General features: G+C 32.0%; 1 protein-coding gene across 2 annotated transcripts in view; it reads right to left on the reverse strand.

The window, feature by feature from the left end:
- wb (wing blister) overlaps window positions 1-12,267 on the reverse strand; it is a 326,545-nt gene that overhangs the window by 14,343 nt on the left and 299,935 nt on the right. Inside the window, exons 9-16 of one of the 2 annotated variants that reach the window (XM_075293262.1) lie at window positions 11,993-12,248; window positions 11,537-11,933; window positions 10,445-11,474; window positions 10,137-10,333; window positions 8,856-10,075; window positions 8,350-8,783; window positions 7,593-8,244; window positions 3,269-3,678 (exon numbers count right to left, since the gene is read on the reverse strand). In XM_075293262.1, coding sequence (XP_075149377.1) covers window positions 3,664-3,678; window positions 7,593-8,244; window positions 8,350-8,783; window positions 8,856-10,075; window positions 10,137-10,333; window positions 10,445-11,474; window positions 11,537-11,933; window positions 11,993-12,248 — 4,201 coding nt within the window. In that variant the 3' untranslated portion in view covers window positions 3,269-3,663. Of the gene's footprint in view, window positions 1-3,268; window positions 3,679-7,592; window positions 8,245-8,349; window positions 8,784-8,855; window positions 10,076-10,136; window positions 10,334-10,444; window positions 11,475-11,536; window positions 11,934-11,992; window positions 12,249-12,267 lie in introns of those variants that run through there. The other variant, XM_075293261.1, reaches the window with a different exon arrangement.

Below are 12,267 nucleotides of genomic sequence, written 5' to 3' on the forward strand. Positions count from 1 at the left end.
AAGTAGTTGTTATTAATGTAGGTCGTACGGTATTGCAAATGGGCCATATCGGTCCACTTTTACGTATAGCCCCCATATAAACGGACCCCCAAGTTTGGCTTGCGATTGCTCTAAGAGAAGCAAATTTCATCCGATCCGGCTGAAATTTGGTACATGATGTTAGTATATGGTCTCTAACAACCATGCAAAAACTGGTCCATATCGGTCCATAATTATATACAGCCCCCATATAAACCGATCCCTCGATTTGGCTTGCGAAGCATCTAAGAGAACCAAATTTCATCCGATCCGGCTGAAATTTGGTATATGGTGTTAGTATATGGTCTCTAACAACCATGCAAAAATTTGTCCATATCGGTCCATAATTACATATAGCCACCATATAAACCGATCCCCCGATTTGGCTTGCGGAGCCTCTAAGAGAAGCAAATTTCATCCGATCCGGCTGAAATTTGGTACACGGTGTAAGTATATGGTCTCTAATGACCATGTAATAATTGGTCCATATCGATCCATAATTATATATAGCCCCCATATAAACCGATCCCCAGATTTGAACTCCGCAGCCTCTTAGAGGAGCAAAATTCATCCGATCCGGTTGAAGTTTGGTACGTGGTGTTAGTATATGGTCTCCAACAACCATGTAAAAATTGGTCCTTATTGGTCCATAATTATATATAGCCCCCATATAAACCGATTCCCAGATTTGGTTTGCGGATCCTCTAAGAGAAGCAAATTTCATCCGATCCAGCTGAAATTTGGTACATGGTATTAGTATATAGTCTCTAACAACCGTTCGAAAATGTATCCATATCAGTCCATAATTATATATAGCCCCCATATAAACCGATCCCCAGATTTAAACTCCGGAGCTTCTTGGAGGAGCAAAATTCATCCGATCCGGTTCAAATTTGCAAAGTGGTGTTAGTATATGGCCATGACAAAATTGATCCATATCGGTCTATAGTTATATATAGCCGATCCCCAATCACACAAAAATTGGTCCATATCGGTTTATAATCATGGTTGCAACTCGAGCCAAAAATAATCTAGCAAAATTTTATTTCTATAGAAAATTTTGTCAAAATTTTATTCCTATAGAAAATTTTGTCAAATTTTATTTCTATAGAAAAATTTTGACAAACTTTTATTTCTATAGAAAATGTTGTCAAAATTTTAAATCTTTTGAAAATTTTGTCAAACTTAGATATATACGTATTTAATCGGCCTTTTTAAGTTTAATATATACCACGTATGGACTACGTGGTATATATTAGGGTATTAGGAAGTTTTAAGATATCTTGCCATCGGCAAGTGTTACCGCAACCCAAGTAATTCGATTGTGGATGGCAGTGTTTAGAAGAAGTTTCTACGCAATCCATGGTGGAGGGTACATAAGCTTCGGTCTGGCCGAACTTACGGTCGTATATACTTGTTTTTTTCTGGGCAACAAAAAAACATTTGCACAAAATCTGCATCATTTTTTTTATGTGTGATTCGGATTCATTGTTTTGGTTGTGAAAAATTTTAAAAAATATGATATTTTGCCATATAAATAATTTTTATAATTTTTTTTTGTGATTTTATAATGCCTCAAATATTTTCAAAAATTCCAATTATATAAGAATGGATTTATTTTTTTTAAATATTTTTTTTTTTAAATAATTTGTACCATTTTATTAATTTTTAGTCTGTTTATACACCGAAAAAAAGGAAACTGTTTTATAGGAAGAATGAACTACCTCGCACGAAAATCGAACTAAATTTTACTCCACATTTTGAGATTTCCACAAAACGTTGTTAAAACCAGGAAAATTTAATGCCCTTTTGTACTTTTTAACTGCAGTTCACGAAATTACATCCTCTCATAGAAGAAAAAATTAACTAAAAGTAAAGAAGAAAATCATTGGCGCCAAATCATGACCATTTTAACCATACAGTAAGTAGTTCATTCATACTATTTGTGGGAATCGTACGAAAATCTTCTTTTGTTTTAGTTCATATTGAACTTACGTGTACGGTCATTGAACTTTATACCCCCATTTTTGAGGCATACTTAAAAAAAAGTAAAATTTCATTCAGTTGTGGAAAATTTCAGAAAAAATAATAAAATCTAACTTCTAGCAAATATTTTTTTCCAATAAAAATTTAACTACTGATTTTTTTTTCTGTGTAATCTATTTGAAAAAAAAAAATAAATAAAAATTACCCATTAAAAATATGGATTGAATATAAAAATTGAATTGAATTAAAAGAATTCTTCTTGTACAGTTAAAATAAAGAACATCTTGGCAGGACATTTGTGGAAGTGCTTTTAAGATTGAACCTTTAGAACAAGTTCGAAATTTTTTGCTGGGTGGCAATTTAATGTCGACCCATATAGACGAATCAACATTTTAGGTATACAAAACTTTGTTTTAATTAAAAAAAAAAAATAAATAAAAAATTAAAATTCTGGCCTTAACATTGAGGATTTTTGTCTCTATGGAAAATATTGTCTGACAAAAGAAATTTTTGGTCGTCTGAATAAAATTTCGTCGATAAAAAGTTTAATTCCGGAAAAATAATAAATTGGATCTACGATTTTTTAAATAGCCAGCTCCTGAAAAAGTTGAACTCTACCTAAATAAAAAATACATTTTTTTTCTGAAAGCTTAATAGTTTTTATTGTTATATTTAAAAGCTTTCCCACTTACCAAAAATAATTTCAATACCATATCTATAACATGAATATATACCAAAGCTTTAAATAATTACCACAAGCTTTGTGAGATTAGTTGATAAAATGCAGCATCCCTCTACCCAAGGTGCAATTTAGTAATGATGATAAAGCCAAAATAAATTTGGGGGTTAATTTTTCAAAAATAAAAACACTTTAATTTTTGTGATAATTTCCATTTTTTTATTATTATAAAATAAAAACTTTATTAAATAATAACCAAAAAAGATGAGGGATTAGAAAGAATTTATTAAAAAATTAATTAACAAACAATATAAAAAAATTTTGTTTTCAGTGCTAAATTTCATGATATATGATATAGTGAACTTAATGATAATGAGATTTTACAAAAAGAAAAAAAATATAAATTATAATAATGATGAAAATTTAATTTTGTGTTATAAGTATGAAAGCTTTTAAACATACACGAATTAAGCAATATCCTTTTAAGATGAATTGAATGATGAGATGAATGTTGTATTAAAAATAATAATAATTAAATCTTATTACTAAAAGAGTTTATATATATGTACATATAATTTTGGAAAATATTCCCTAAAAAAATGCATTTGTTTTCTTTTAACCAAAACTAAATAAACCAAAAAACCTTAAGGGTATAATGCACAAGTCTAAGTTAATTTCACATACATAGCTTATAAAATAATATTGGCACATATGAAGATTTATTATTTATTTTATTTGGTTATTTTTGTTTTATTTTAATTTGAATATGAAATGATATATAAGCTTATCCTATAAAAATTTAGCATTAGGGCCCCATTCGAGTTAGATATGCTCATATGATTTTATTCGAGTTCGTTTTTTTTTTTGTTTTTGGTAAATTAGTAACAATGACTGTAAAGCTTAAAGCTTTTTATTCTTTGTTTCAGTGTGCGAGTGTGTGTGTGTGTGTGGGTGAGGGTTTTAATTTTTGGATTAAATACTTAACAACTAAAATCCTATAAAAAAAAGAAAAAAATGTGTAAAAATAAAAAATAATAATATTTACATGCACAACGTTTAGACGAAAAACTTGTAAGCTCCAATGCATCGAAAGAAAATTAAATAAAACTAAAAAACTTATAAGCTCCAAAGCATTGAAAGAAAATTAAATAAAACTCAGGACGGAGTCCAATGTTATACTCTGTACCGATTTCGAAGAAATGTGGCATATATTATGAGACTTGTAAGTCGGAAAAATTCCCTTCATGGAATTTAAGGATCATTGGAATAAAGGACTATCCGATAAACCCCCTCTAACACGCAGATAATGCGCAGGATAAGTAGGCTTTGAGGCTATGACCCAACACGAAAATTAAAATTTTTAATGATACTGAATTGGTAGAAAAATTTTTTAAAATTATATTTTTATAAACCATTTTGTGAAAATTTTATTTCTATAGAAAATTTTGTCAAAATGTTATTTCTTTAGACAATTTTGTCAAAATTTTTTTTCTATAGAAAATTTTGTCAAAATTTTATTTCTATAGAAAATTTTGTCAAAATCTTATTTCTGTACAAATTTTTTTTCAAAATTTTAATTTCTTATTATTTTATTTCAGTATTAGATGTATTACATATTATGATCTATTAATGTTTTGGGTTATAAATATCCCTTGAATTGTAAATGTGTAGAAGTTTAAATGTTTTAACCGTTTAGCTTGTACCAACAAGGGAAAGTTACTACTTCTTTAAAAACGGAGAACTTTTTCATAATGGGCGCTGAGGGTATACGAAAATTAATGTGTTTGAATTTGTAGAAAATTTTGTCAAAATTTTATTTCTATAGAAAATTTTGTAACAAATTTATTTCTATAGAAAATTTTGTCAAAATTTTATTTATATTGAAAATTTTGTCAAAATTTTATTTTTTTAGAAAATTTTGTCAAAATTTTATTTCTATAGAAACATTTGTCAAAATTTTCTTTCTATAGAATATTTTGTCAAAGTTTTTTTTCTATAGAAAATTTTGTCAAAATTTTTTTCTATAGAAAATTTTATCAAAATTTTTTTTTCTATAGAATATTTTGTCAAAGTTTTTTTTTCGATAGAAAATTTCTTAAAAAATTTTTTTCTATTGAAAACTTTGTCAAAATTTTATTTCTATAGAAATATTTGTCAAAATTTTATGTCTATAGAAAATTTTGTCAAATTTTTTTATATAGAATATTTTGTCAAAGTTTTTTTTCTATAGAAAATTTCTTAAAAATTTTTGTCTATTGAAAATTTTGTAAAAATTTTATTTCTATAGAAAATTTTGTCAAAATTTTATTTCTATAGAACATTTTGTCAAAATTTTGTTTCTATAGAAAATTTTGTCAAAATTTTATTTCTATAGAAAATTTTGTAAAAATTTTATTTCTGTACAAAATTTTTTCAAAATTTTAATTTCTTATTATTTTATTTCAGTATTAGATGTATTACATATTATGATCTCCTATTAATGTTTTGGGTGTATAAATATCCCTTGAATTGTAAATGTGTAGAATTTTAAATGTTTTAACCGTTTAGCTTGTACCAACAAGGGAAAGTTACTACTTCTTTAAAAACGGAGAACTTTTTCATAATGGGCGCTGAGGGTATACGAAAATTAATGTGTTTGAATTTGTAGAAAATTTTTTCAAAATTTTATTTCTATAGAAAATTTTGTAAAAAATGTATTTCTATAGAAAATTTTGTCAAAATTTTATTTATATTGAAAATTTTGTCAAAATTTTATTTTTTTAGAAAATTTTGTCAAAATTTTCTTTCTATGGAATATTTTGTCAAAGTTTTTTTCTATAGAAAAGTTTGTCAAAATTTTTTTCTATAGAAAATTTTATCAAAATTTTTTTTCTTTAGAAATGTTTGTCAAAGTTTTTTTTCCATAGAAAATTTATTAAAAATTTTGTAAAAAATGTATTTCTATAGAAAATTTTGTCAAAATTTTATTTATATTTAAAATTTTGTCAAAATTTAATTTTTTAGAAAATTTTGTCAAAATTTTATTTCTATAGAAACATTTGTCAAAATTTTCTTTCTATAGAATATTTTGTCAAAGTTTTTTTTTTTTTTCTATAGAAAATTTTCTCAAAAATTTTTTCTATCGAAAATTTTATCAAAATTTTTTTTCTATAGAATATTTTGTCAAAGTTTTTTTTTCTATAGAACATTTCTTAAAAATTTTTGTCTATTGAAAACTTTGTCAAAATTTTATTTCTATAGAAATATTTGTCAAAATTTTATGTCTATAGAAAATTTTGTCAAATTTTTTTTCTATAGAATATTATGTCAAAGTTTTTTTTCTTAAAAAATTTTGTCTATTGAAAATTTTGTCAAAATTTTATTTCTGTAGAACATTTTGTCAAAATTGTATTTCTATAGAAATATTTTTCAAAATTTTATGTCTATAGAAAATTGTGCCAAATTTTTTTTTCTAGGGAATATTTTGTCAAAGTTTTTGTTTGTATAGAAAATTTCGTCAAATTTTTTTTTCTATAGAAAATTTTATCAATTTTTTTTCTATAGAAAATTTCTTCAAAATTTTTGTCTATTGAAAATTTTGTCAAAATTTTATGTCTATAGAAAAATTTGTCAAAATTTTACTCCCATAGAAAAGTTTGTTAAAATTTTATTTCTAAAGAAAATTTTATCAAAATTTTATTTCTATAAAAATTTTTCTCAAAATTTTATTTCTAAAGAAAATTTTTGTCAAAATTTTATTTCTATAGAAAATTTTCTCAAAATTTTATTTCTATAGAAAATTTTCTCAAAATTTTTTTTCTAAAGAAAATTTTCTCAAAATTTTATTTCTACAAAAAAATTTCTCAAAATTTTATCTCTATAGAAAATTTTCTCAAAATTTTATTTCAATAGAAATTTTTTTCAAAATTTTATTTCTATAGAAAATTTTGTCAAAATTTTATTTCTGTAGAAAATTTTGGTAAAATTTTATTTCTATAGAAAATTTTGTCAAAATTTTATTTCTATAGAAAATTTTGTCAGAATTTTATTTCTATAGAAAATCTTGTCAAAATTTTATTTCTCATCGGTACCCACCAGAGCCACAGTGGTGCAATGGTTAGCAGCCCGCCTTGAATACACAAGGTCGTGGGTTCGATGCCTGCTTCGACCGAACACCAAAAAGTTTTTCAGCGGTGGATTATCCCACGTCAGTAATGCTGATGACATTTCTGGATGTTTCAAAGCTTCTCTAAGTGGTTTCACTGCAATGTGGAACGCCGTTCGGACTCAGCTATAAAATGGAGCTACCTTGTCATTGAGCTTAACATGGAATCGGTCATTACTCAGTGATAAGAGAGAAGTTCACCACTGTGGTATCATAATGGACTGAATAGTCTAAGTGAGCCTGATACATCGGGATGCCACCTAACCTATATGTACTCAAAGATTAAATACTTTCCTCCGGAACGAAATTTTAGAAAGAAACGAAAATCCCTTTTCCTATAAGATATTCTCATTGAGAGCAATAAAATAAACACTATGATATGATCACAAGTTTATTTTACAATTTTGTGGTAACCTTTACAGTTTTTTGAAAAACAAAATATGTTTTAAATGAAAAATTATTTTTAGAACCGAAGAACATGTTCAAGAAATTGTATGTTCCCATACAAAAAACACATTTTTTCCCTTTGAAAAATGCTGGAGAAGATCATATTTCTTCTCTGCTTGTAACATATACGATTGTTCTTTTGCCTTTATGAAATCCGGTATGAATATAGTTTTTAATATGACTGGAGTTTGATCTATATGCTCAATTTCTATGAAGCTTTCAAGTTTTCCTTTCATTCAACTCCCTTCTTTCTATAACATGCCATCTTCCCATTAGCAATAACTTAAAAAAAAATGTCCAAAATCCAATCTCACTTACCCTTTTACATCCTTCAGGAGCTGCCGTAAAACTTTTTCCAATCATGGGTTCAGTTTTCATCAGTATGTCGCTAAGGCCATTCACACTGCCCATGGCCGGACCATTGCGTCCTATTTGAACATTGACAAACGATAGAGCTTGATTGAAATTGATTGTGCGATTATTGAAGACAAGATCACGTATGGCTCCTTCCAGTTTATTGAATGTTGGAGCCAAAGGGGTATAATCCTCATAGGGTGGAGCTCCACCTATGTACAAGCCTCCCGCATCTCTAGGCATACTAACCAAAGTGGGTGAACCCATGAGATTTTTACTTTCTTGGAGTTCATCATCAACCATAAGTTGGAGGTGACGACCATTTTTCAATAAATTCACAACATGGAATTCTCCATCATTCAGGGAAACATTGGAGTGCATTTTCACCAGGCTGCGACCAGAGTTTACCCATACCTGGAGATGGCCATCTACTAGAGATATGGAATAGTTGCCCTTAATATCTTTGGCATCGTAGTCTTCTTGAACTTCTGGAGGATAGGCAGATAGGAGAAGAAGGCAATCTGATTGGAGAGTGCGAAAAACGAAACCAGCATTGGCTCGTTTACGCAAGGACTGTGAGGGTAACTCCATATAACCTTGACCTCGGAAACCGGCTCTGTAGGGAGAGAAGAAAAGAAAAGGGAAACACATTATGAAAAAGGGATTAATTATGGAAGAGTTTTCGTGCCGATTAGCTTCTTTGCAAGTCTTTCATACTTACTTGGTTATCATTTCCTTACAAGAAGGTTCCACTCCGAAATGTGTGGACCCTTCCAAGGGGTCATATGTCTCACCATTCACCTGAATATCCATCATACAACCCAAGAAGGGATTATCAGCTCCTGGAGCCTTAGAGGTAGCTGAGGTAAAACCAGGCGGTACTCCACCCAAATAGTAAACAGCTTTCGATAGATCCGGTAGCATATGGCTCTTAATGGGCACTGTGGGTGACCCAGTTATAGGCCGATCATTGCTTACTCGTAGAATACCATTTTCCGTACCACGTTTGGGTACAAATTCTCTAGCTGCTTCTATCTTAACCCATTTGCCGGTATTGTATTTATTAGTGGTATTGATTTCCAATTTGGATTCATCACCATAGTCTATGCGGAACATAATACGACCACGACTGAGAGTAACTGAAACCGAGCGATTCTATATGCCAGGAAGAGAGAGAGGGGGAATTAAAACCTCCTACATCTACATTTAGATACAAGAGAAACTTACATTCTTATCATCTACCGCCAGGAAAAGTAAAGCATTCTCATCCAATGTCTTGAAGGTCATTTGCAAAGCAAACAAATTCTTCCTATAAGGTCTCGGTCGTGACTTCTTAACCTCCGCATATCCCAAACCATTGAAATGACGGGCCACCGAGGAGGATGTTGATTCCTGGGCCCCTATCATGGCGCCACCACATTTACCTTCACTCGAGGCAAAGTTCCATATACCCATGGGCTTGTTGTCCACTTCCACACTATGGACTACAACATTTAATCCCGGATTAAGTTGTAAATCTTTGGTTCTCATAACTTTGGGGTAGCCACCCAAGTAGATACGATCCTCGGGAGTTTGAATGAGTCGCGTAAATTCCACATCTGTACTGCCTGTGACCGCGGATTGAGGAACTAGCGAACCATAATTATTCATACGTCTTACCAGAAGGCTTCCCACATTCAAAGTGCGATTAACCTCGACATGATACCAGGCATCATCATATTGAGGATCCCTAGTTTGTATCTCCAAGGGATGGGTGATAATTTCCGTTGATCCTCCCAAATTCCATAGAAGACGAACATGCCTCTTATACAAATCCAATGCTATGTAACGTTCCTCATTACCTTGGATATACAATAGAGGTGAGTTTCCATTCCTATTGGCCAAAGCAAAGCTTATCTTGATACTATTTGAAGTGGTGAGGCCATAGGAGGTGGGCAAATAGGATCTGATGCATTTGGGTCCCATTGATTGTAGGGAAATCTTGATGGTCTCTGCTGCATGTTTGGCCTTGGTTATTTTATCTCTTAATTCCTGTAATTGTTGGGCCATGTTCTTATTCCATACATCAAATTCCTGTTGTTCCTTGATGGCCTGTTCCTCCACATAGGTCAAAGTGATATTGGCCAAACGGACATTGGTCTTGGTCAACGAAATATTCTCTTCGGCCATCCCCAGTTTGATTTCCCAATCTGGTTCCAAAATTGCAAATTTATCTCGTAATCGTTTAATATCCTCGTGCATTTCTTGGGTTTTACGTGTAACGGCTTTCATTTCCTCAGTGGTCTTGGAAGCACTATCTAAACTCTCGACAGCATTTTTACGGGCAGAGGTTCTTTGCATGGGGGGTATGTGAGAGGATATATTGTTGGTTCTTATACCAGCTTCCAATATTCTTGATTTAATCGACTCAACTTTATTTTCATGGAGTTTTAAACGATGGTCCAAAACTGAGGAAAAAATACGATTAAAGTTTCGTGTCCATGGGTTACGGTTAAATTTAAAACTTACCTCCTGTGTCTTGAATTTTATCCATAGCCTGTTTCTTTAAGTTCTGAGAATCATGCAAAGATAAACGAGCCCTTTCGATGACGGATAAACCCAAGCGGGGATATAATTTATGATGAGCTGTGTAGACTTGTTCCCTAGCCTCCCGGGAGGCTAAACGGGCTGCCTCAATGGCATCCGAAATATTTTTATGGGCAGAACTAAAAAAACGATGATTAAATGTAAAATTCAAAGTCTAAACTGCAACTTTTAGATCTTTAATCCTGAATCATATTTCAGTTGATCCTATTGCTTTTGTTGTGTGCACTTACCTAGCCAACATGGCAATGCGAGCTCCTTGTCTTGTAGGCTGAAATTGTCGGGCATATTCATTGGATCTTTCCAATAAACGGACAGCATGTTTTTGAGCCTTGGGCAGCCAATGTTTCCTCACCTCTCGATGAACTCCCTCATTCGAATCCAAAGTGATATTCAACATAGTCTCCAATTTGGTCATGGCATCTACAGTATCACTCAATTGTTCTAAACGATCTATATTCAATTCGACCAATACTGAAGTCTGGGGTATAAGCACATCCTTCAGAGTATCCTCTATTAAAGCCCTTTGATCAACAATCTGCTGATAATCCTCTAAAGTATAACTCTTCAAATTCTTTATGTGCTCTAGAACATCATCGATTTCCGTTTGCATTTCCAAGGTACGATCCACATTTAAACGCATATCAGTAATGCGATAATTCGAATGATTCAAATCTCTCCAGAACATTTCAATGCGGCCCTTCTGATCGAAAGCCAAATCGGAAGCATTACCAAATCTATAGAAATAATGCCAAGCACAAGTGGCTTGAGAGCGTATTTCATTAACCGAATCGCTATGTTGCTTAATCGAATCCAAATAGAAATGGGCTTGCTGCAAGGCCGAAGGTAAACTCATATGATGGGCTCCTCTTCCATAATTATCCAAGGTGGCTATATTTGATAGAATATCAGATTTCAATGATTCCAAATTGACATAGAGCGTGGAAGCATCTTGCACTAATACCCCCATGGCAAAGGTTCTCTTTTCCGCTGTGGCCAAAGCTTTGCGATTTTGGAATTTTTGATTTTCTGCATGAGAGTCGAGTTTGAGCAAAGCATTACCATCATAGTTGAGTAGCATCTTGCGGGCATTATTGAAATCACGATAACGAAGATCTTCGCGATTGATTAAAACCTCATATTCCTCAACTTTCTTATAGGGTGCCGGTATACCAGTCAAGTCCATGTTATGCAAACCTCTTCGTAATTTATGGCCAATCAATTGGACATAGTCCATCAAGAGCAATGTACAATTGTCACAAACTAAATGGAGAGGAGAGAGCGGAGATTAATGGGGAATCTGAGAAACCTCGGGAATAACTTACTTCTGCATCCTGTCTCCTCTAAATGATGCCGCTCTGCCAAACATTTATCACATTTCAATCCTGTCACTCCCGGCTTACAATAACATTGTCCCGTTTGTGAATCACATCCTTCCTGGCGTATACCGTAGACATTGCAATCACAAGCTTTACAAGTGCTATTGGGAGAGGCTAAAGGATTTCCATAGAAACCATGGCGACATTGATCACACAACTTCCCCGTATAGCCAGGACGACAAACACAATTGACTTCACCTTGCCACACGGTACAACCTTTGGCGAAATTGCGATTTGTCTCAGGGCAAGGACAAGCCTGACAACCATAAGGAGAACCAGGATCACCATAGAAACCCTCAGCACATTGTTCACAATGGCGACCCCCAGAATTCTCTCCACAATTCTACAAAACATTAGAAATTACAAAAAATCCCTTGAATCACTCCACCATCTGCAACCTACCAAACATTCTCCAGTCTCTCGATTACATTGATTACTGCGGCCATTACAGTTGCAGGGCGCGGCCCTTCCTATCATTTCCTCAATGTAAATGGTCTCTGTTTCGGTGACATTACGCCATCTGTAATAACCTTGACCAGGATCCTGACACGAAAGGCCATCATAACGTTTGGGACATTTACAATTCTCTACACCTTTGGCTATCATGCTAGTGGATCCATGGACATATATGGCCGAATCCATATGGACATTTTGCAATCTGATATTCCCCAGAAAAA

This window comes from Haematobia irritans, chromosome 2 (assembly GCF_050003625.1).
Source record: "Haematobia irritans isolate KBUSLIRL chromosome 2, ASM5000362v1, whole genome shotgun sequence".
Taxonomy (NCBI): Eukaryota; Metazoa; Arthropoda; class Insecta; order Diptera; family Muscidae; genus Haematobia; species Haematobia irritans.